The following is a 22,215-nucleotide window of genomic DNA, read 5'->3' on the forward strand; positions in this document are numbered from 1 at the left end:
AGCAACCACTGGGAGGCAAGCTATGAAGCAGAGTGCCTTTACCTGGCCAATCAGCTAAGAGGGCCGAACATAAATGTAAATCCCTTCAGGTGAGATCCACTGTTGGTTTCGATTGGCTGGGGATTATGGTGGGGGAGGGGAGAGCAGGACAAAGTAACAATCAGGTTACTACTTGAGCAATGCCAAAAGATGAAAGACTCGTTTCTGCTAGGTGGGAGTGTTTAGAGCAGATTAGGCTTGGGGATCGCTTCTTTTAGAATGAGCTTTATTTCAAGATTCAGTAATAAAATGACTCTGGGGTCATTATATCCACTGAAACTCTTCTCTTTTTAAATCCTGATCATGTCTTTTTTCCAGTAACGTAAAAAGAACAGGGCAAAACAAAAAGTAAAACCAGGGAAGTGGCCTCTTAGCAAGAGTCCATAGGTTAGAAATCTGGAGAGCCTATCCCCACCTGATCTCCTTGGGGAAAGAACACTGCTCACCATGTGCCTCTCGACACAGAGCACAACACCTGCAAGGCCTGTAAATACCAAACATGTCTAATTCAATCTCTCCTTAGAAATTTGTAGAAGTGTGTGTGAGTCGAGAGTTAAAAATTGCTAGGGCCTACCACCTGGTTCGGGTGTGAGACTCAATGTCTACATCTCAAAGTCTGTTGACAGCCTGGACCTCTGTGCTCAGGTCTTGGTTTCCCTGGTGATGAACACTTCTGCACCTGTTCATCTCAAGAAGGCCTGGAGAGCCAATTTATGTCAATCTACTGCAGGGTCTCCAGCCCGTGGTCAAATTGTAAATATTCGGGATGGTTGCTTTCACCTGAGGGGTGGGATTAAATAATATATCTAGTGTCTGTCTGATGGGGTGGTTTTTGTCCCTTTTTTTTTTACTGGGAGAATGGCATCCTCTTGAATTCTCTTTTTATGTTGAGCTCTGTCTCCAGCACAGTGAGATCTCCATTTTCACAGTGTTCTGTGTAAGCGTATTTGGATTCTGTCTGTGCCTGTCAGCATTTGTGTGCTTGCTTGTATTTGTGCTTGTGTTTGCATTTGTATGTCTTCACACGTGTGCTTGCATGCGCACTAAGCACTTGCATTTGCCGGGTGTCTTTATCTGAGACAAGCCAGTCGACAAACAGGAAGCTGGGGGTCTGTGGCCTAGCTGTGTAAGAAGAACTAAGATGCATCAGAGATGTTTATGTAAAGACACTGCATTTGAGTATATATAGCCTAGACAAACGTATACTATACAGAAAATGAACAGTAATTTAGCTGAGTCCCTGCAGACTATGGTAGCCTTCCACTTTAGACTTACTGGTGATTACCTGCCTTTAGTAGAGGCTACTTAAACACATCTGAAAGCAGTTGTGGAGCAAGAGCCATGGAATATCTTAGGCAACCTGCAATCTGATGGCTGTATTCTTCAAATACCACTGAAGAAGATGAGTCAGTCAGATTAAGCACATTATGTATTGCACAGAGAATGCTTCTTACAGTCCAAAACGGGTTTGCAAGTGAAGACCTGCCTCAGAGAAGGATAAAATATAATGGCTGAGGATTGGGAGAATGATCAGTATTTGGTCATTTTGTCACCAGTTTGTGAAGTCTAAGATGGTCAGTAAGCACCTGCTTCAGTAAGACAAAACAGCTCTTGAATTAGCAGGAAAATAACTAATGCGTCTAGGCAGACTATCTATTAGTCTAGATATAAACAGTTTACCACAATGAATTCCAATTGACCAAATAAAAGGAAATAAATATAGAAAATTTTGAAAACACATCTATAGATAAAAGTTAGAAAACATACCCAATGTCTAATATCTTACCACTTCTTTTATTACAGTAATAATGGATTTCATGAAGTTTGATTAATGAAATTTCAAAATTCACAGAACTTTTTTTCAATCTGAAATCCTAAAAATAGATTTAGAGAGGCACCACCCATGATGTATATTATCTGTTAATTTATGAAGTACACTTTTCAAAAACTTTCAAACAAATCTGTTTAAAGGAATGTAGATTAGTCCTGAACTAATCAGATTAGATTACACTTTTTGAATAACAACAGATTTATCTAGTATTCTAATCTTAAAAAAATATATTTACAATATTTTGTTAAAAACTAATCTAACAACTCAAAAAAACGTTATCTCATATAAAATCTCATGGCATTTTCACTAACTTGGCAAACATTTCACAAGTTGTCCATTTTAATCCAGGCCAGACTTCTAAAAGGGCATATTCAACTGAATATTTATCTTTGCTGGAATGACAATGGTTTATGCAGCAGTCAGGCAAAAAAAGAGACAAGAGTGTAGTGTGTTCCATTCAAACACCTGTGCCAAAGATTACACTATACTCTGAATATTATGCATAGGAATATTCATAACAGCTCCCAGGAACATAAGTAATGTAAAGAGTAAATGATAGTGGGGTTTTCCTTTTTTTTCCCAATATAAAGGCACTGTAAATTCTAAATGTATAAGAATTTCCACTAACTGCAGAAACTGGATATATTGACTGAACCATGTAATATGATATTTTAAACTGCAAACTCTCTAAGAAAACATGAAGAGAGTTGGACTGCCCTCATGCAAGCAGGCACTGATCATGTGCTCATGCTGGCTAAGTGCAAAGACACACCTTTCCTTTACAACCTAAAAATAAAGGCGACTCAGTAGAACTGAGCTACCGTCCAAGCTAAACAGAGCGACTCCACACAAAGGTCCTGTTTTCTGCCATATATCGCGTTTAAAGCGCAGACACCACACGTTGGTCCAACTCAGTGGTGTGGTTCACATCCACAGTGATGGTCTTCTTCTCTCTTTAGCAAATCTACTGCAAATAGGTTACCCAAAAACATACATATTACAAAAAAAGAAAAATTACAATTGGAACTGCAGCCTGACGTGTGAATATTATTTTAATATACGCATGCTGATGCTTCTTTGAAGGGGGCTGATATACTGGCACAGAAACACAACCCTCCATCTGCGGCATGAAAGTCAAATAGTATTTCAGGTTTAGCATTATCGCTCAGGTGCTCAACACAGCAGTCGGGTGGCATTCTTCCTTTTGTCGCTGAGAGAAAGTGGGTTAAAAAAAAGAGGGCTTATAGCAGCACTGGAGGGACAGAGAGACAGGGCTACACAGCGTTTTAATTAAACCCCCTGAGACGGCCAAGAAGGTCATCTTAAAAGAGGATGACAGACACACACGGGCATGGTGACTTATACAAATTACGTAGTTTGTCATTGAAGGAGCCAGTGTGCGGCACTGACGTTTCTCAAAGATTTCCTTTGGGATACTGTGAGTCTTATAGCTGCTTGACCTAAAAAGGTCTAATATGCCCCCTGCTTGATTTTACAAAAAAAGCAAAGTATTTACAGAATGCTAGGCAGCAAGCTGCAAAGAAATGTGGGTGTACTGGAGCCCTTGAAAACAACTAATTTTAACAAACCTATAAAACAGACAGGCTTTGACTAAGCATGACAAAAATGATGAGGTAATTGGTATGGTATATGTAGCCCAACTACTTAAAGGAGCGAGTGGGTGGGAATTTCATGGAAACTGCTTAGAGGTGCTGAGTCACTGCCTGCTTTGCCCGCAATGTGATAAACGGACTGTGGTTCTGGACAGGTAAACAAAGACACTCCCTAAGTGAACATTCTCAATACTTCAAATTAAAAGTAGAATATATACTGAAAAATGTTTTCATGGTTTTCATACAGAGAGAGAGAACCCAGTGGAAATGACCCTGCTGAATTATGAACTATTGCCTCTGTAGAGGGGATCTAGTGTTCTGTTCAAACGTGTATGTTATCATGTTACGTTCGTGCCCGTTCCAGGTGCATTTAAGCAGAAATAGGAAGATCTGAAAGGACCACACTACAAAAGATTTGGGGACATATTTCACCACATTCTCAAATAACCTATGGAGAGGTTTGGATTAACAATATTTAACTGGTAACTTTAAATAAATACAATTTTGAAATGTTACTACAATAAAAAAGGGCATCTCTTTTGTTTTCTGTAAATTATTTCACTGAATCTTTTGTTATAACTACAGTCTGGAAAACCCTGAGATGATTAAATTAAAGAGATTGCCTTTTCTGGCAGACATTTGGTTCTACGGGTTAGGGACTATTACTGTTCTAATGAGCTGCAAAGGTTCATTATCCTCATAAAAGTCAGGTGAAGATGCGGCTGATTTTGTACAGGCAAATTAGGTTACTGCCCAAATGACACCTTACCCCACTCTTCACAAAACGTCAAGCCATTAAACATTAAACAAAACGTAAGGCCAACATTCCAACCCCGCTCACATCACAACTTTTTCTATACTACTTCAGCTACCAGTACCCTGCACAAAGTTTAATACAGACTATTAAACTCAAAGGTACTTGACACTGTTTAACCACATAATCAGATTCTGAATCAATCAAAAACTTGTTGTATATCTGAGTCGAGGCCATTGTCATCAGAGACCTCTGCTAAGATATAAAACAGAAAGGATGTCGAGAGGACATACCTATTTCACGGCATGATTTAGCCTTCGGTTGGTCGGCACCATGAAACTACAAGCACCAGAGCGCATTATACTTTTAAATGATTTAAAAAGCCTGAAGGTGGTCTGAGCCTTTATTCTGAACTGCTGAACAACTAACAACCAAACTAAATAAACAGAGGAAAATAATTGCATTAGGGTTTTATAGCATAATTTAATTTCCTATGCTGTCTAGAGAGAGAAAATCTGAATTGAAAACCCTGATTTACACGTTCACTGAAAGGCTGGCTTACAGTGCTGGCATTCTCCTCCCCTACAAACTGTCACAGTACACAAATTAGCCTGTAGTCTCAATTTTAAATAAACTTAATAGATTCATCTCAGGAGCTCACTTAAGACATCATCTTAAACACTACATATGCTCCAAAGTATCTGCTCCTTTTATTATGATCATAGGCTTTTTCTAAATAAATGTTGTCCTTGATTAAAATAGCTTTGTGGTACAGCCAATTAAACATGGACTAATTTATATATATTAATGTTGCTTGCTTAAATATGAGCAGCTGTTATTAGGAACATATGCAAACAAACTGTTGCTATCTTTTTTGACCTTAGTCAACATACCCTGCAATGTAGTGGTCCTGTTATCATTAGTACAAGATGAATTCAGAACATAATTGTCAAGGGCCTTAACCACAGGTTAAACAACAGCTTTCCATGGCCTATGAAGTACTGTGATCATAAAATTGTACATTCCATTTTCCCAGAGACAGCATAGTAAGTGCTGAAACAACCAGAGACTAAAACCTTTGTTTTTACAGTTTTACCACATCAATTATAAAACAAGTGTGGAAATCCTTTTGTCTTTGCAGATGAACAACCCAGATTCTGGTAAAACCGTAATCCCATGGTAGTGACACTGTCAGATTATTGCAAAGATCATTTTAGTCTGCATGAACCAGGCCTACTAGCATGTCCTCTCAGATCAATGGAGCTGCTCTATGGTTAACGCAGATTCGAGAGCACTTCTCTGCCACTGTAGCCATTAATTACAACGTGCGGCTGCTACAAAAACAGCAGTTGAGCCCTTCATGTTTCTCGTCAGTCACAACAAAGCGAGTCAAGGATGAGCACTGGAGCCTTGAATAGCTACAATGCCTCAGATGACACCATCATGTACCCAAGGAGGGTTCAGGGCTGCTCATCTCCACAGTGATATGTCTGAGCTATCTTGGCCCTGGTTCTCCCAAAAACAACACAGTGCTCAGATCATCTTAACCGTAAACTAGAGAATAGCCCTGCCTCTGCTGTATTTTGGTTAGCTTTTTGGTTAGGTTTTATGAAACCAAACAATTTTGAGAACATTTTTAAAATGTTGCAAGAATCAAACAGGAGGCAGAAGCTTAGAGCAGCAAATTACACGTAGAGAATAACCAGTACACAAACTTTAGCACTGGTGGTATCAATGTCAAAGTAGGCACTTGTGTGAATGTCTGGATACGGATTTTCTTGTAACAGGCCACGCCTATGATGAATTCCTGTCACAACAGCAGGTGAACTGCAAAACACATGAAGTTACAAGTGGAATTTCCCTAAGCTCTGAGTTTGTACAGGCTGCACAGACCCACAGCCTATCTGAAAAGTCTGGTGACAAACTTCCAGGTGTTGACAACAAGAAGAACTGGACAAAAGTTTCTACACTTTTGTGAAAGAATTACAAGAAATCTGTTTGCTTTTGCTTGTTACAACTGGAACAAGTGAAAAGTACCATTGAATAATAAAGTGAACAATTTTATTTTGACTGATAACAAAAAAAGTCTTAAAGACAAACTGCAGAGTGAAAAACTCTTGAGAGCTGATCTTAATCATTCTCAGTAATTCTCCGTAATTCTCTTCTCCTTTAAAATGATGCAACACTGAAATTGACATAATGTCAAATCCTCTTTCATGCTTCGCTCATATGACAAACCATAAGCTTATATTTGAACAATGCCACCTTGTGGAAGCTATAGTGTAAATTCATTAATCACAGTAAAAGATTTGAGACATCTTTGCAGCATTTAGCATTAACTTTTGTATTATTTACTGGCTAATTTTTGTACATGCAAAACCAACGATCGCACAACCTCAGACATAATGGAGACCATGTCCCCTCAAAAGAACCTCCTTCTAACTACAGACATCTAACCGAAGCTGTACTGGTCTATGAGGAGTCATCTCATGTTGCTATGCTACTCTGAGACAGGGGTGCCATGGCCATGCTGTTCCTGGATGGAGGCTTTATAAAGACGAATGTCTTCAAATGAGTAGACAAATCAATAGCCAGACCATTAGCTCATATCTTATACGATTTCCAAACCATCAGGCTACAGCCCTGAAAACAAGCACTCAAGTAGAGTGCAATGACTCAGGCCTCCTTCTATTGTCCACTAACACTCGTCAGCTCCTCGATCTGATCTCTGCTGAGGGTGACATCAGTGTCATATGGACCAAGCCGAGTATAAGGGAATTCCAGTTTCCCTATTGACAGAGGTGGCGCAAAAACATCCCATTCTAATCTGGCGACACCATAAACATGAGCCTGATTAAGTAAGGCCAGTCCCTCTGTCAGTGCAGATGTAAGGTGAAACAGTGTTACTGCACATGACTGTTGAAGCACAAAGGAATACCAAAGAAAAATTCAGGGGGGGGGGGGGGTGAACTAAAGGCATGCATTTCCCCAAGACCCAGAGAGCAACTAGACTGCTGAGGGTATATTTAGAGTCTCTTATTGAGGATAATTGGTTTCAGAAGACTGAAATTTCCAGCTATCTTAGGACCTCTGGGATGTTGGGGGATTGCAGTAATGGGTGGGGGCCATCAAAGCCAGTTGATGTCATCTTTTCTGCATACAGGCCGTTCAGAGAAGACTAATACCGAAAACTCCTGTAACATGATAACACAACTCATTCTTATTTCCACTCACCCCCCAAAAAGATACTTTAGCTTCCAACATGTCCCAAAAGGCCAGCATCCCAGTTAAAAATGTAAACATCTGGCAAACATTTAGACAGTTAGCAGATGGGCTAAGCATCAGTGCACTTAAGAAAACTCTCAACAGAGGCCTTCATCACCAAAAATGAGTTTATATGATGACATTTTTTATTAACTTATAATATTTCCAAATAGACCAGTCCTTTAGTACACAGCACTACTAGTTTTTAAAACCAGTATGTCCGTATGACACAGTGGAAAATCGTGTTTTAACAACAAATTGCAAATGAACACTATTAACGTATAAACAATTGTCAGCGTATTTATACTGATCGCCAACAATGTGAAAACCCAGTGCGATATTTTCGTGCCCAGGGGTTCTGGAGGGCTCTGCGCGCCTGAAACAAGGCTCCCACTGAACCATTCACTTGGATCATACGGCCTTCATCGTGCTGGCAGAGCCAAGTGCAGTTAGGGCTATTCTTGTTAGATGCTGTCAAGTGAGGACAACAGTGTTAAGTCTTTTACTTGTTTTATTTCATGTGATCACGCACTAACTCGTGGACCGTTTCACCTCCAACCGGCTCAGTGAATTAAGACCGTAAAAAGGGCATCTTAAATAAAACTGCAGTCTAGAAAAGTATATAAACAATATATGCTATAATATGCTATATAAACAACTGCTGTTTGTATTTATGATTATAAGGCTACTTTGGAAGTGCATCCCTTTTAAAGGTTATATGGTATTTTAAGGATCTTTCGTTCATTTATCAAATGATCTAGTTTAGTATCGTGCGCTGAAAAAAAAGTAATGAATGTCTTAAGAAATGATTGTGGTAATTTTAATGATGGGAAAAAATGCGACGTTGTGTTTTGTTGATTCCGCGTTGCTATACTAAGAAAAACACTTACCGTGTATCCTGATAACACGGTCGTGTAAAAACAAACGTTTCAGCGGTTCACGTCTCGCCTGCTGGTGTGATGGATGCACGGTGCCCACTTCTGATCAAACTACTCCAGGGAATGCTGTCATTCTCTACTATCCCGTATCCTTTGTCCAGTTTAGGAAGAGCCTTCGCCTGCGCTTCTCTTTCGCGCTGGTGAGTTTGCTGGCTACGCGACTACCCCGTGCCTGACATAAGGTTACACTGTTTTCGCCGAAAGCCGACGTGTGGGGAATTCCTAGCAGTCACGTTTTCCCTGCAAACTGATTGGCCAGCGCTGGCGCAGGGAGCACGGTTTGGTGCGTGTCGTGTAACGGGACAGCTAGAGTGCAGAAAAAAAAGTGATTTTAGCTGCATGTACGGAACAAAATAATACGAGACTTATTCCAAAACGTCATTACTGTACGACTACTTATTATACGCTATTGCAGATTTACAACTTTTCCTCCGTGCTGAGAAATTTAATGATTCGACAACAGTTAATTCGATAGTAAGATAAAATAACGTTTAGGGTCACTAGTTTAAAGGTTTGGCTCAAAATGTCTGGGTAATCACAACGTACATGCCTGGAGTGTATGATCTAAAACACAAAAAAAAATACGCTTTTTCCCACCAATATTTTACGATGTCTTGTTTAATTGCCACTTCCGTTTGGTATTACACTTGAAATACAGTCACCACGAAACATACAGACGTCCTAAATTGTTGTATGTATGCATTAAAAACTTTATTCCCATACCGGGAGTCGAACCCGGGCCGCCTGGGTGAAAACCAGGAATCCTAACCGCTAGACCATATGGGAAGATGTGTAGACCTCCAAAAATTATTCTTACATTCATACTGATATGATTATTTGTAGTTTATTTGTTTTCATGAAGTACAGATATTCTCTTAAATATGGTTAAATGCTAGCCAGCGAACTAAATTAGCTAGGTTAGTTGGCTAGCTAGCATAGGATGTTAGAAAAGCGAGCTACGCTAGCTAGCCAACCTAATAATTACTTTAAAGTATAATATATGTACGTTATGTTGTTACTTTTAATAAAGTGTTTCCGTTATGTTGTTACTTTTAATAAAGTGTTTCGCCATTGAACAAATCTATGTGACTATCTAATTAGTTAAAATTAGGAGTAGCGACTTGTCTAGCTAACAACAGATAGGCTTTCATGCTATTTTATTGCCGTGCTAGGTGGTGCGAGACGAGCTGACAATTCAAAGGGTGATGCACACATTATGCAGTGCGGGGATACAAATCAATTAGACACATTTCAGACCTAAAATACTTCTGTTTTAAGTATTTTTCTATTTTTCCGAGCAAAGCTGTAGCATCATATTCTTATATAGCTTAGCAAAAATGCTAAACACCAAAGTGAAGTTACAATTTGTTCTGTAGGGCATTTTATCCAGTATCCTACTGTGCAAATGTCCCGGGCCACTGAATAAAATTGTGTTTAAACATATTTGTGGCAGTAAAAAAGAAAAAATTGTACATAGTACATTTTTCCAAGCTTCTTTTGATTACTGCATTTTGTACTTTCCCCTGTCCCTGCTGATGACTCAAAAGATGTAGGTATTAATGGGGTTTCTGTTCAGTGAAGTCATATCATGTTGAATATTTTCAGCCTCTTCACAAAACAAACCTTGTGGAGAGTTCTGAGGTTTTACTAGCTATCACACATTTGGAAAACAAAAATGCCATTTCATAATGTACATTAAGTATGTATATATTGTCCATATTTCAGACAGAGGTCCTTTGTCATCTGCAAGCAAACTGCATCTAAAGTTCAACTTGGTTTCTCCCTCAGTTTGGTGGTCACGCCCCCTTTCCGTTGCCTTCGCCACATCTTTTCTACCTCTTGCTTTGTTTGGTTTCTAACAGCCAAAGCAGCAGATGGCGGTATAATAACACATACTTGGGTTGGGTCTTTGGCTGGGTGGAAGAACAGAAGTGGCGTCTAAGCCTAGCCAGCTTACCTTAAAAACAATTTACACAAATAAAGAGTCTTCAACCGAGGGAAGTCAAACAAGACCAAGTGAACAAGAAGGATCAAGATGACATCAAAAACTAAAGGTGGGTAACTTAGTTAGCCGCAGTCGCGTTGCTTTTAAAGCAGTGTTTAGACATTCGCGGGGCTCGTATTTGAAGGTTGTTATAAATATAACTTAGCTAAGCTAACCTAGCTACTTAGTTAGAAGCTTACAAGAGCTCGGTGCTGAAACCTAACAGTACCAACCCCCCCAAACTCAACAGCAACTCATCAAAGATTAGCTAACGTTACATGATAAAAGTGTATCTGTGCTCTTTCCCTGTCTCATGTTACGTTAGCTAGCTAGCTAGCTAGCATAGATAACTCTAGCTGTCTAGGTTAGATTTGACATTTCAAAACCTACATTCGTAGGTTAAAATGTCAGCGGGTGGTGATACGGTCTGATATAATCTAGCAAGCTAATATAAAATTCGCCTTTCACCATATCGGCACATTTATGTTTGGGGAAAGCCAAAGGATGCTATCAGGCCATCACTTCTATTACATGTTATAAAACATGGTTTTTATATTCCGAGATGATAATAGTTACATTCACAGTGATAAACAAATACTAGAATAGTTTCTTAAACATCGGTATGAAGTCAAACACGCTTCACCAAATGGGCTTCCCCGGGCGGCACATGTAAACATTATTGAACTTTGATGGAAAAGAATATAAAGATGTCCAACACATTCACCCAAAAAAACACAAAGACTTTTCGTCTCGAAGAGCAATCCAGGATCACACAACACAGTTAAGACTTGCATGACATTCTAAGGAAGACAGAAACGGTTTTTAATGCAAAGTGTGGCTCTGCTCCTTATTGAGTAACTCTTTTCATTTTTCTTGCCCTTCCTGTATTTCCAAGCTGATAGCCTTTTGTACTAGTTAGGTGCTAAAGGAGCTGGTTTTAGGAGTGTATATGTTTGGGTTGTTTTAAGAGTTTCTCTCTTCCAGTCGGAAAAGTTGGTTCCAAAAACAAGGAAGACGCTCCTCATGAGCTGGAGAGTCAGTTCGTTCTGCGGCTTCCTCAGGTAATATTTTAAAATTGAATAGCATAAATGAATGCCGCAGATTTTATTGGATGTCTTGCAGATAGCAAGTGTGGTGTATAATCATATACAATTCCTGCTTGTTTACTTCCACTGAAATTCAAACACCCTTGTTAATTAACATTACATTAATAATGGATGTCTTGGATCAGCTTGTGTAATTAACAACTTTAACATTGCCTGTTTAGGTCATTCTTCTGCTTCTTAACCAAAAATATTTTGCTCTGAAGCAGGCCAGTGCAGAAAGACATTTAATGGTACCAGGCTGAATTGTTATTAAAATATCACACAAGTGTAGTTGGTTTGGTTGTCCAGATATGTCAGAGTGGGTCTGTGTATCCTGGCTGCAGGGATAGATTTAAAGCACACTGAATGTATTTTAAAGGCCACAGGAATGCAGAGAAGACACTGGGCTATTTGGCTATTTTAACACAACAGTAGTTGTAGTCATTCTATGTTAGTGCTGATTAAATAAAAAAGTTATAGCAAGTGCATTCATTCATTTGATTATTTTTTTCTTTTATGTGAGAGTTTGTAATTCATCTTGTTGGGTAACCAAAATGACTCGTCAACATTTAGATGTCTTTTAAATGCTGCCATTGTTAGTCATGGAAACTTACATTTAGCTGATGTTTTTATGCAAAGTGATTTAAAATTATAACTGAAAACAATTGGAGCATTTGAGGCTAAGAGTCTTCTCAGGGTCCCAACAGTTGCAACTTGGCAGTGCTGGAGCTTGAACTGGCAAACTGCTGATTACCAGTCAAGTACCTTAACCACTGAGCTACCCCTGACCAAGAAAACTTTTTTGCTTTCTTTAATATTTGCAACATTACAAATCTAAACTTCTAAGAGTGATGTTTGCTCTAAATGGGCACAGTGATAGCCAAGTGACTCACAATAGATCTACTCTTTGCCCACAGTATTACAGAAATAAGAACATATTCTTTGATTTAAATAATGAAGTCAAAATCCTTGTGGCTGAACTCCAACCTCGGAAATGTTCCAGTGTGGCAAAGCAGAAGTAACATTAGATCAGATGTTGGGTAAGCAAAGGGATTTGGTCTGAGGCCATGCTGTCATTGGGGTAATGGGGTCTACACAATGATGTGAACATTGCAGATGAGCTGCTGGCATTTCCTTTGCGCTGTTCAGAAGTAGGCCACAGGCGAGTCTTATTGCCAACTTTAACGAAAACCTAAAGGATCCTGTTCTCTTTGCTGTGAATTAGTAAACTGAGATAACTGTTAGCAGATTCTAGTTCCTGAATCAGAATGCTTTGTAATCAGATATGACTGTGCAACATGTTTTTACTTTGCTCTGTGTAATATTACTGAGCACTGTAATATTACAGTGATACGTGAATGCTGTATCCATTGAGGGTCACACTGTCTGCAGACATTTGTTCACAGACAGCCTGAGGTCACCTTCTTGACAAATAAAACAACTATTATGAAATCTGTGACACCGCCACGCTTGAATAGCCACGTTGTAATTAGTGTTTCATTGACCCATTCAGGATAATGCACTGAATGTCTGCTTTTAAACAACACAGGATGTCCTGCTAACCGTGGGTTTATGTCTCCCTCTGTAGGAGTACGCCTCCACGGTGAGACGGATTGCCCAGTCTGGGAGCATGAATCTTAAAGACAGACTGACTATAGAACTGCATGGTATGTGCACACAATCCAAAATGAGTTGGAGAAAGATTGATATGGGATAGTGGGATTGAGAACTCTTGAGAACTCCTGTAGGCAAAGGTTTTGTGTAAATATCAGTGATTCTTAGCACATTTAAAAAAAACATTTTATCATCAGTTAGAGTAGTCATTGTATACAGGTTTTACATTTTTTTCATTATTTAACTTGTTGAGCATGATGCCATTTTTTACAAGGTCCTTTGTCATTGCAGTATGTTTTATAAGATGTAAGAATGTTATGCCTTTATTAGCATTTTTCTAATTCCTATTCCCGATTCCTAGCTGATGGCCGTCATGGGATTGTAAGAGTGGACCGTGTTCCTTTAGCTTGTAAACTGGTGGATTTGCCCTGCATCCTTGAATCATTAAAAACAGTTGACAAGAAGACCTTTTACAAGACTGCCGATATCTGCCAGGTAGCCAGAGCACCATAAATCAACACCTTGTGTCATGTTACAGGCAATGTCTTTCCACATAAAAAGCTAAAAACATTAATCCTAGCTTTCATGCTTTGCAGTATGGTATGATTTATGATTTAAATGTAGAGGAGCTAGCAAAAAATGTAAAAGATTGGTAATTTGTGGCGGAATATGACCACCAGACTTAATTAGTCTGAGCACACTTTTGCATCTCTTAGATGCTGGTCTGTTCTCTCGATGGAGACCTATACCCCCCTCTAGAGGAGCCCACCGGCACTGCAGACTCCAAAAACAAGAAGAAGGATAAAGACAAAGACAAGAAGTTTATCTGGAACCATGGCAGTGAGTCTCCCTCTTCCTGCGCGGATAAAGGCAGCCATGCTGCTCCAGACAATGCTGAAACCTCCCCCGTCTGCACATTCACCTGTCAGTGATGGATTAAAGTCGTTTACTGTCCAGTCTTGCTTCCTTCTCCAGTTACTTGCCCTCTAAAGAACACGAGGAAGAGGAGGTTCCGAAAGACGGCGAAGAAAAAGGTATCCACCTTGCTCTTCCTCACAGTTTCTCCCACTCCCGTGTTGTAGTTTCGTTGCCTCACTTTTCCTTTTGGTGATTCTTTAGCAGCCTTGTTAAAAAAAAATTAATAAAACAAATATACATTCCTTTAGCAGAAAAGAATAAAGAAAAAATGGCATGACTGGGCCAAGGGTAAAGCTGCAGTACACATGCAAATAAACCCTTCATCCTTCTTTGTACCTGAACTGTGCACCACACCAGTTTTACAAGATGCTTTTGATTGTCTTGACAGTGAGTGGGTTAGTGGTAGACCCCCATTCCTACGCCTGTATAAATCATGTTTAAGGTGAAGTTGGCTATTGCTTCAGCCCCCTCTCTTCATCGCTAATGTGTACAGTGGCTTGCAGCCAGCTGCTGTGTGTGTGTGTGTGTGTGTGTGTGTGTGTGTGTGTGTGTGTGTGTGTGTGTGTGTGTGTGTGTGTGTGTGTGTGTGTGTGTGTGTGTGTGTGTGTGTGTCTGTTTTGTGGGTGGGTGTGGTGTTCAGTGAACGTGTACCCAAGACGGAATTGTTAATGTGTTTTGTCACCTGCAGTACATTGAGTCCCCTGATGTGGAGAAGGAGGTGAAGAGGCTCCTGAGTACCGACTCCGAGGCTGTCAGTGTCCGTATCCTTGCATACCTCCGCTGCGCTTTCTCTCTCATCCGCACGGTCTCAGCGAACCAGATCTGCCTTTTGATTTGTTTACCACAGTGGTTGCATGGCAGAGCGTTCAGTTGAAGATGCGATGCACAGCCTTGCCACCAGGTGTCAGAGTTTCTCTGCATACTTTAACTGTAGCATCACAGTACCAGCATCAGATACATTTTGAAACTGGGTTCAGTGTAAATTTAGTGAGTTATATAGTAAACACTGGGTCTAGCATATATACACTCAGTAGCATAGCATTATTATATGCCACTGATGAACTAGAATTCACTGTATATTGTTGAAGAACGCAATATTGGGTTAATTAACCTTAACCCAGCTGTCAGGGTGGGAAGTTATTGCTGAAGATGAGACAAAGGAAACTGATAATAATTTATCTCTGTCCAATCTGGACTCCTCACCTGGAGCCTCTGGACACAAGGGCCATGGCTCCTCAGGTACACACACACACTCGTTCTCTAACGAAGCTGTGACTGTGTGTGTGTGTATTGTGTGAATGTAACGTATATCGGCTATATGCTAGTTGATTGAGTGAATGAATGATCGAATTTATTGACTCAATATGTAAAAACACAGTTTTATTACAACGTTCACTGGAAGTTGACTGCTGTGTGGGTGTGGCCTCAGGCTCCGGGGACAATTCCTTGGCGTGGGAAAGTTTGAGGTGTTCGGTGTTCTGAATGTTGCTTTTGCCCGTCGTTGTTCCCCCATCCAGCACAGCGCGATGAGCTGCGGGAGATCTTCAACGACATCAGCAGCAGCAGTGAGGATGAGGAGGACGAGGCTGACCGGCACGAGGACGAAGACCTCAACATCATGGACACGGAGGACGACATAGTCGGCCAGCTCAACGACAAGCTCAACGAGTCTGATGGCGGGAGGGACGAGAGCGACCGGAACAGCCAAATTGGTAAGCCACCTGCCTGTCTTCGGGCAGTGGGAGCCAGAGATCAATTAAATATCAGTATTTCATTACAATAGACAGCCAGAGGGCTGATGGAGCCCCAGAGTAGTGATTTGGCTGACAAGCAGGCAGCTACATGTGGGTCAGGTGCCCCTAGTGTGCGTGGCCCAGCCATGATTGACAGCTCTGGCCCCTCCCCCAAGGACAGTGTCTGTCCAGCTGGACACCTGATGTGTGTCTGACAGCTCTGCCAAAGCATCACTGGTGTACAGCTCTGAGACAAGCAGAGCCTGGGTTTCATATTTCACTGGGCTTGTCAGCTTTAGATTAGCCTATAAGTCTGTTCGGAAATGAAGTGCAGGGTTTTTAATAATGCTGAAGGATCCCCTCGGGCTGTTTCCCTTCACAGCTTCCTAGCATTTGCAACAATATTAAGTGCTTCTGAATTTATGCCATATCTATGTTCTTATGGAGCGGGAAGAAACGAGCTCGAGAGGTTTGACGGACAGGAGAGTCAGTGAAAATGTCAAAGCTGTCCGTCACGTTCGCAATACTGTCATGCAAAAACTCTCCCGCCAGCGGTGGGCGTGTTTCCCCAGTGCGCGGCTCCGCCAGTTGCGAGCCTGCTGGAGTTCGGCTGTGTGAAGGCTGTGGGTCGGAGCAGCTGCGCGCATGTGCTCACGCCCTGCCTCTCTGTCCGTGATCCGCAGTGACTGAGTACCAGGTGCAGATCAACACCATCAAGGCCAAGCTGCAGGAGACGCGCGCCCGCAAGAAGCACCAGGAAGACCTGATCATGAAGGTGGAGAACCAGGCCCTAAAGGTGAACCAGCAGTACAGGCTCCGGACCACTCGCGCAGGAACACGCACGCACAACAGACTAGACTCAGAGACTTGCACGTACGCTCTTGCACACGTACAGAATCGCCCCTTGGAGAGAGGGTTTTATGTGCACTGTAACCTTTTAAAATTGGTTGTGAATAAAACATATAAAACTTCAGCCGCAGACACATCCTGAAGGAAAGCCGTCTTTTAAGGCAGATATATCACCAGCCACCTTTTCTGCATACCACAAAAAGGCATAAAAACTCGCTCCTAAGGGACAGTTTGGAAGCTGAAAGACATGGTGGGACATGCGGGTTTTTAGTGGCATTTTTGGCTGTGGCTCGCCAATGCAGCGAGAAGAGCCGGGGAAAGGTCATGTTGGTCTGAACGGACCAATCACTGTGGCTCGGGACTGCTGTAACCCAGTTCTGTGTACAAGCAGTCCTGGTACACGCAAACAGCCAGGAAATGACAGCTGAAGTGTGTGTCTTTCTCTCTCGCGGCTGCTCTCATACACTGTAAAAAACTCTTTTAAACTTGTCTGTCTCTGTCCATCTGTCTTCATATTCATCACTCTCTCTCACTCTCTATTTCAGACTCGCTTTCAGGCACTGCTGAATGACATCATCCATCAGGAGGAGCGCGAGATGGAGCAGGTACAATCACGCACAGCCAACATTTCACACCTCTACATTACGGTCCGGCTAACCGCCCTGCTCCAGCATCCCTGGTGTTTGTTTACTTAAACTGTTACGTGGACAAAAACTAATAACGTTAATGGTCTCGTTTGTCATCCTCCACTTAGCCTGCTGCTAGCTATCAATCACCTCTCGTTTCCTGCTCCCAACAGCTGGCCTCTCTGCAAGAGCAGCTGGACTCATTGATCGAGAAATGACCACGAGAGGGCAGCGCAATGTCTTACAAGTCTGGCCACTGCTGCTAAATGAATGAAACCATGCCAGAAGCAAGAGTGCTTCAGCTAAAGTCATTTATTCTAATGTAATCACATGTCAGTCAGGTCCAAGGTTCACGCCGTTGATCATGTTGCGGAGTTTTTGGCCGAGGAAGGTTTTGGAAGGGTGGAAGTGAGAACTTTTGTTTTTGACCTTTTTTTGTTACTGCTGTTTTCTTTTCAATAAACGATTAAAAGTGAAACATCACATTCGCTTTGCACAGTGCGCTGTGCTTTCAGGTGTCCAGTCACTGAAGTTCTCCGTTCACCCTTGAAGAAACGGAATACAGAGGCTATAATATTGCTTAGAGCCTTTGAATAGTATAATAACATAAAATATGACAGGGGAACAAGAATGCTCACAGTGGTATGTGACAGGGAAGTCAAGTATTGCAGTATAGTGCTCACTGAAGCTGCTCCATCTCCTTATGTTCTGTTGGCCTGGGTGGTTTTATTAGGGTTAGCGCAGTTATGCTCGCAGCAGCCATTAACTTTTCAGTTGCCCCCTACAGATAGCACCAGATATTTCCACACCATTCAATGCCAATATTAAATCTCCCTTAAACTGTAGTACCCCTATATTTCCAAGTCTCACTGCCTTCAAGAATTGCTTTGTTCCAGAATGATCTTAACCTCATATTGTGAGTTCTGCCCTTGGGTCACATCAGTCCTCCGTTTCTTCCTGAGAATTATAAAGATTTACGTAGGGTTTGGTGGGTGGGGGGGGTTGTTCGGGGATTAGCCATGACAGATTAAAGTGGCCATCCGCAGCCTTCTAATCCAGCCATCTGTCAGAAAGCAGACAAGCCACGCTGGAGCTGCCGCACGCTAGCTGGCTCTCTTCCTCAGCATGCTAATTAACAGGGCGCAGAGAACGTAAAATGCAAACCGACCTCAATACGTCCTCACCCAGACACTCGGAGTGCTCGTCGAGTTGCTAGAACGTGTGTAAGAATGGAGGAGAGCCATCTCCTCAAGCATCCTGGGGTGAAGAAGAAGATAGTGCATGGAGGCCAAGGCCCTCTGCCTCACTTTCCCAGCGGGACTAAGGTACGACACATGACCACTGATCCAGGGTCTTTAAATAATGTGAAAGACTTCCCTAATCAAATACGAACTAGCAACGAATGCTTTTCGCGAGATCTTTATTGTTGATGGTTATAGTAAAAGCTTAAATTGATTACAATGTTTTGTAGGTAAGTTTTACAGAATGAAAAGCTACTTGGTTTCTATTTTGTAACAACATTTGGCTCATAAAAGGCAAGAAGCTGGGAACCCAACAAATCTGAACAATGCTGCTTTGTGCCAGTACTGGAATAAGGCTTTGATCTGTGCTGGATCTCTCTCTCCAGCCACACTTGCCTTGTCCCGGCCATATGGCGCCGGGCCTGGAGATGATGACAAACATTTTTGTCGACAGTGCCAACATTAAGATCTCTATTCAGCAACTGTGCGCCACTTCCTCCATACGTGTTCTCGTCCTGTCGGGATGCCTTCAGCCCCGGAGTTCAAATGGACAACACACTAGAGTGACTCATTTCAGTCAGGGTTGGTCAGGACTAAGTGCCTTAACAAGGAAGGGAACAGGCAGAACAGCTGGATGTCCTCTGCCTTGTAAACTCCACCCATGGCACATAAGTATTTAAGTGCTACACATTTTGTGTGGCGAGCACAGGGCTAGAAAGAAAGACATCACCTCAGTTTCTCTTCTGTCTCCTAAGCCCAACTGTCTCTTCTCTCTGCACAGTTGGTTTTCCACTTCCAGACCCTGCTGAGCAACTCTGAGAGAACAGTGATTGACGACAGCCGCAAAAACAAACACCCTACGGAAATTTTTGTGGGGAAAATGTTCAAGATGGAGGTGTGGGAGGTGTTGTTAACTTCCATGAGGCTGGGTGAGGTGGCAGAGTTCTGGTGTGACGCCATTGTAAGTAAAATCCTTAAAATAGACCACCTTTATCTCCCTCTCACAGATCACTCCAGTTCTAGTGCAGTCCAAATAGGATCTTAATTAGCATTTGCTTAAGGGAGGAGTGTTTTGGTTTTTTTTCTTGATTCTTAAGCCACAAGACAACCTCTGTTGGCTTCCTACACTGTCAATTAAAGTATCCGCAAAATTTCTTCTGTTTTGGGGAAGAAAAAATCAATTACACATGTACAATTTAAAATGAGACTATATTGTGGAGAGCTAGATGGGCTTGCACCAGCAAAATCAAACCACAGCAAATGCAAGTTCGATGATGCTCAAATAGCTTTTTCTTTGATTGCTCAGCACACAGGCCTCTATCCAATCGCGTCTAAAGGGATGCGGCTAGCTGCCCAGGGAAAGGACCCTCTGGAGGGGCAGAAGCACATGTGTGGCATGGGAAACATGTTCACGGGCCACTCCACGGGCTTCCCTGAACTGGATGAGCTGATGAGGGAGCCACAACCTCTCATCTTCATCATGGAGCTGATCTCAGTATGACAGACCCCCACACCCAACACATGCAACATACACACACAAACGCACGCGTACATGTCCCTCATTGCAAGCAGTTATACCACTGTCCCATAGAACGGGCACCACCACGAGCACATTTGGTGCCCGGTAAACCAATCAAGGCAGAGCACAACAGAATGGCATCAAGCAGGCAACATGTACGGGGAGGGTTTCCCGTTATGAGCCGTGCGTGGCGGGCTCCCGTCCCGCGCCTCTCACGCTCTGCCCCGCCTACCTCGCTCAGGTGGGCGAGCCGCTCTCCTACGAGCGCGAGTCCTGGCTAATGGAGAAAGACGAGAAGATGCAGGCCGCCCCCTCGCTACACCTGCAGGGCAACGCGCTGGTGCGTCAGGGCCGCTACGCCCAAGCCGCTGAGAAGTACAGGGAGGCCGTGCTGCTCCTGCGCACGGTGCAGTCGCGGGTAAGGCCGTGGGGGCTAGCGGGAGAAATCGTCTTATAAACACAACTCTCTCTGCCCATGCAGTTATTGGATAAAAGGAGCAAAAGACTAGGCGCGCTTGAATGAAAATCAAATATATTTTAATGCATTGCAGATTTATCTAAGAGGTGGGCTTTCTGGACATGGATTAAGGCTAGTTTTGGACTAAATTGCAGTCCCAGTGGTGAATACGATTGGAAATTCAAGGGTTAGTGATAATCTGGGAAATTTGTAATATGGTAATTAAATTTGCAATGTATTTTTAGGCTATTCCACATGCAATAGGATAACAAATGGAGGCATGTGGGGAAATGAACACCTTATAACGGCTGCCTTTTCTCCTACTTACTCTGTGGGTACTAGGAGGGCACTATCGGGGGATTGCAGGAGAATTATGGTTGGAGGTCATATCGGCTCAGATCACTCTCCTCACCGTGTGCTAACTCTTCTCTGTACAGGAGATGCCAGGACATGAGGACTACGTTAACCTCAGCAAGCTCGTTACCCCTCTGGTCCTCAACTACTGCCAATGCAAGCTGGAACTAGGGGAATACTATGAGGTTATAGAGCACACCTCTGAACTGATAGACAAGCACAAAGGTCAGACTTCAACTAGCTCTCTCAACCCTATAAAGCAGCAAGCCCCCAAAGGCCACGAGCCATCTTACTGGTGAACAAAATCACCGAAATTGAGGACATGGATAATAATGAATTTAGCTGGCCTGGCTTTGCTCCCATTATGCACATGAGAACATGCAAAATGTTCCCTAATAGTTTTCTTTCAGTTCTAGCCTCTTTCTGTAAAACAGGGCCCTGAGTAAATCAGGCTGCTTCTTCCATGGCACGTGTGTGTGTGTGTGTGTGTGTGTATTTAACCGTGGTTCAGTGTTTATTTAGTTGGCCATGAGGGCCACGTAAAACCTGGCTTAATATGGTGAGAAGAGACCCGAGCCCTCATCTCCCACTCGTCGTGGACACCCTGTTGACCGTGATGTGGGGGTTGGTGCTTCCATGCTCTGCTAATGAGCAGCTGTGTGGCAGCCCGGAGGACTGGTGTCACACTTGTCTACCATCAGCCCATCTCTCCGCGCTGCTCCTCTCAGTTCTCACTCTCCCCATTCCGTCTCATCCCTGGTGTCATTCGTGCCTCGTTTTCTCGATCAAGTTCAAATCTTTCGTCACGCTCCCTCCGCCGCTTCCCCTGTGGATCCGCCGCGCAGCCGTCTCCTCGAGAAATTCACTTGCTCCGGTTGCCACAGGCTACAGGAGAAATTCGCACTATTTAAATGTTGGCGGAATGAAAGATTTAGTAGGAAGCAAAGTCAAACGAAAGAGGAGCTGTGTGGAGTCAGAGGTGGAGGCTCCTTCAGCACCCTCACCAACCCACTAAGCACGGTGGGAAGATTAGTTGTGAGTGTGTGTGTATATCTTTGTCTGTCTGTGTGTGTGTGCGTGCGTGCATGTGCCTGCCCTACTTGCATGGGATAAAATGAAACATATATGGGATTAGGCATAGCGGTGTGTTTCTATCGTACTACAAAAGTAACTTAAAAATAGCAGCACAATGTACTGATTTGTTTACCCAGGTCGCACGCAGGGCCGCGGGTGGCAGAGAGACACGGGACTGCTAAGAGAGACTAAGCGAGTTTGCTTTGAAAAACTGAAGCAAAATATTCTACAGCCACAGCAGTAGTTCAGGCTGAGATTCCAGGCTGCCCCTCCCCTCTTTTCCCACCCGCAGGCTGCGTGAAGGCGTACTACAAACGAGCGA

The 22,215-nt window shown here is 42.6% G+C and overlaps 2 protein-coding genes and 1 non-coding gene across 4 annotated transcripts in view; 2 read left to right on the forward strand and 1 right to left on the reverse strand.

Annotated features, from left to right (window-relative positions):
- Window positions 1-9,153: 9,153 nt before the first annotated feature.
- Window positions 9,154-9,225, reverse strand: trnae-uuc (transfer RNA glutamic acid (anticodon UUC)). The gene has a single exon. It is a non-coding gene; the product is annotated as a tRNA-Glu (tRNA).
- A 1,093-nt stretch (window positions 9,226-10,318) lies between these two features.
- taf7 (TAF7 RNA polymerase II, TATA box binding protein (TBP)-associated factor) lies at window positions 10,319-17,731 on the forward strand. The gene is made up of 12 exons (XM_027014867.3): window positions 10,319-10,493; window positions 11,408-11,484; window positions 13,097-13,175; window positions 13,484-13,617; window positions 13,839-13,962; window positions 14,098-14,156; window positions 14,729-14,801; window positions 15,169-15,279; window positions 15,558-15,752; window positions 16,457-16,569; window positions 17,168-17,227; window positions 17,422-17,731. The coding sequence occupies exons 1-12, from the start codon at window positions 10,475-10,477 to the stop codon at window positions 17,464-17,466; spliced, it is 1,089 nt and encodes a 362-aa protein (XP_026870668.1). The 5' UTR covers window positions 10,319-10,474; the 3' UTR covers window positions 17,467-17,731.
- Window positions 17,732-17,865: 134 nt separating this feature from the next.
- LOC113580366 (uncharacterized) overlaps window positions 17,866-22,215 on the forward strand; it is an 11,346-nt gene continuing 6,996 nt past the window's right edge. Inside the window, exons 1-6 of one of the 2 annotated variants that reach the window (XM_081698911.1) lie at window positions 17,866-18,573; window positions 19,271-19,450; window positions 19,796-19,984; window positions 20,250-20,426; window positions 20,903-21,044; window positions 22,186-22,215. The exon at window positions 22,186-22,215 is cut by the window's right edge and continues 452 nt beyond it. In XM_081698911.1, the coding sequence (XP_081555037.1) occupies window positions 18,478-18,573; window positions 19,271-19,450; window positions 19,796-19,984; window positions 20,250-20,426; window positions 20,903-21,044; window positions 22,186-22,215 (814 nt within the window). In that variant the 5' untranslated portion in view covers window positions 17,866-18,477. The remainder of the gene's footprint in view (window positions 18,574-19,270; window positions 19,451-19,795; window positions 19,985-20,249; window positions 20,427-20,902; window positions 21,045-22,185) is intronic. The other variant, XM_081698912.1, reaches the window with a different exon arrangement.

The sequence above is a fragment of the Electrophorus electricus genome, chromosome 16 (genome assembly GCF_041902795.1).
Source record: "Electrophorus electricus isolate QZ-2024a chromosome 16, ASM4190279v1, whole genome shotgun sequence".
In the NCBI taxonomy this organism is placed as follows: Eukaryota; Metazoa; Chordata; class Actinopteri; order Gymnotiformes; family Gymnotidae; genus Electrophorus; species Electrophorus electricus.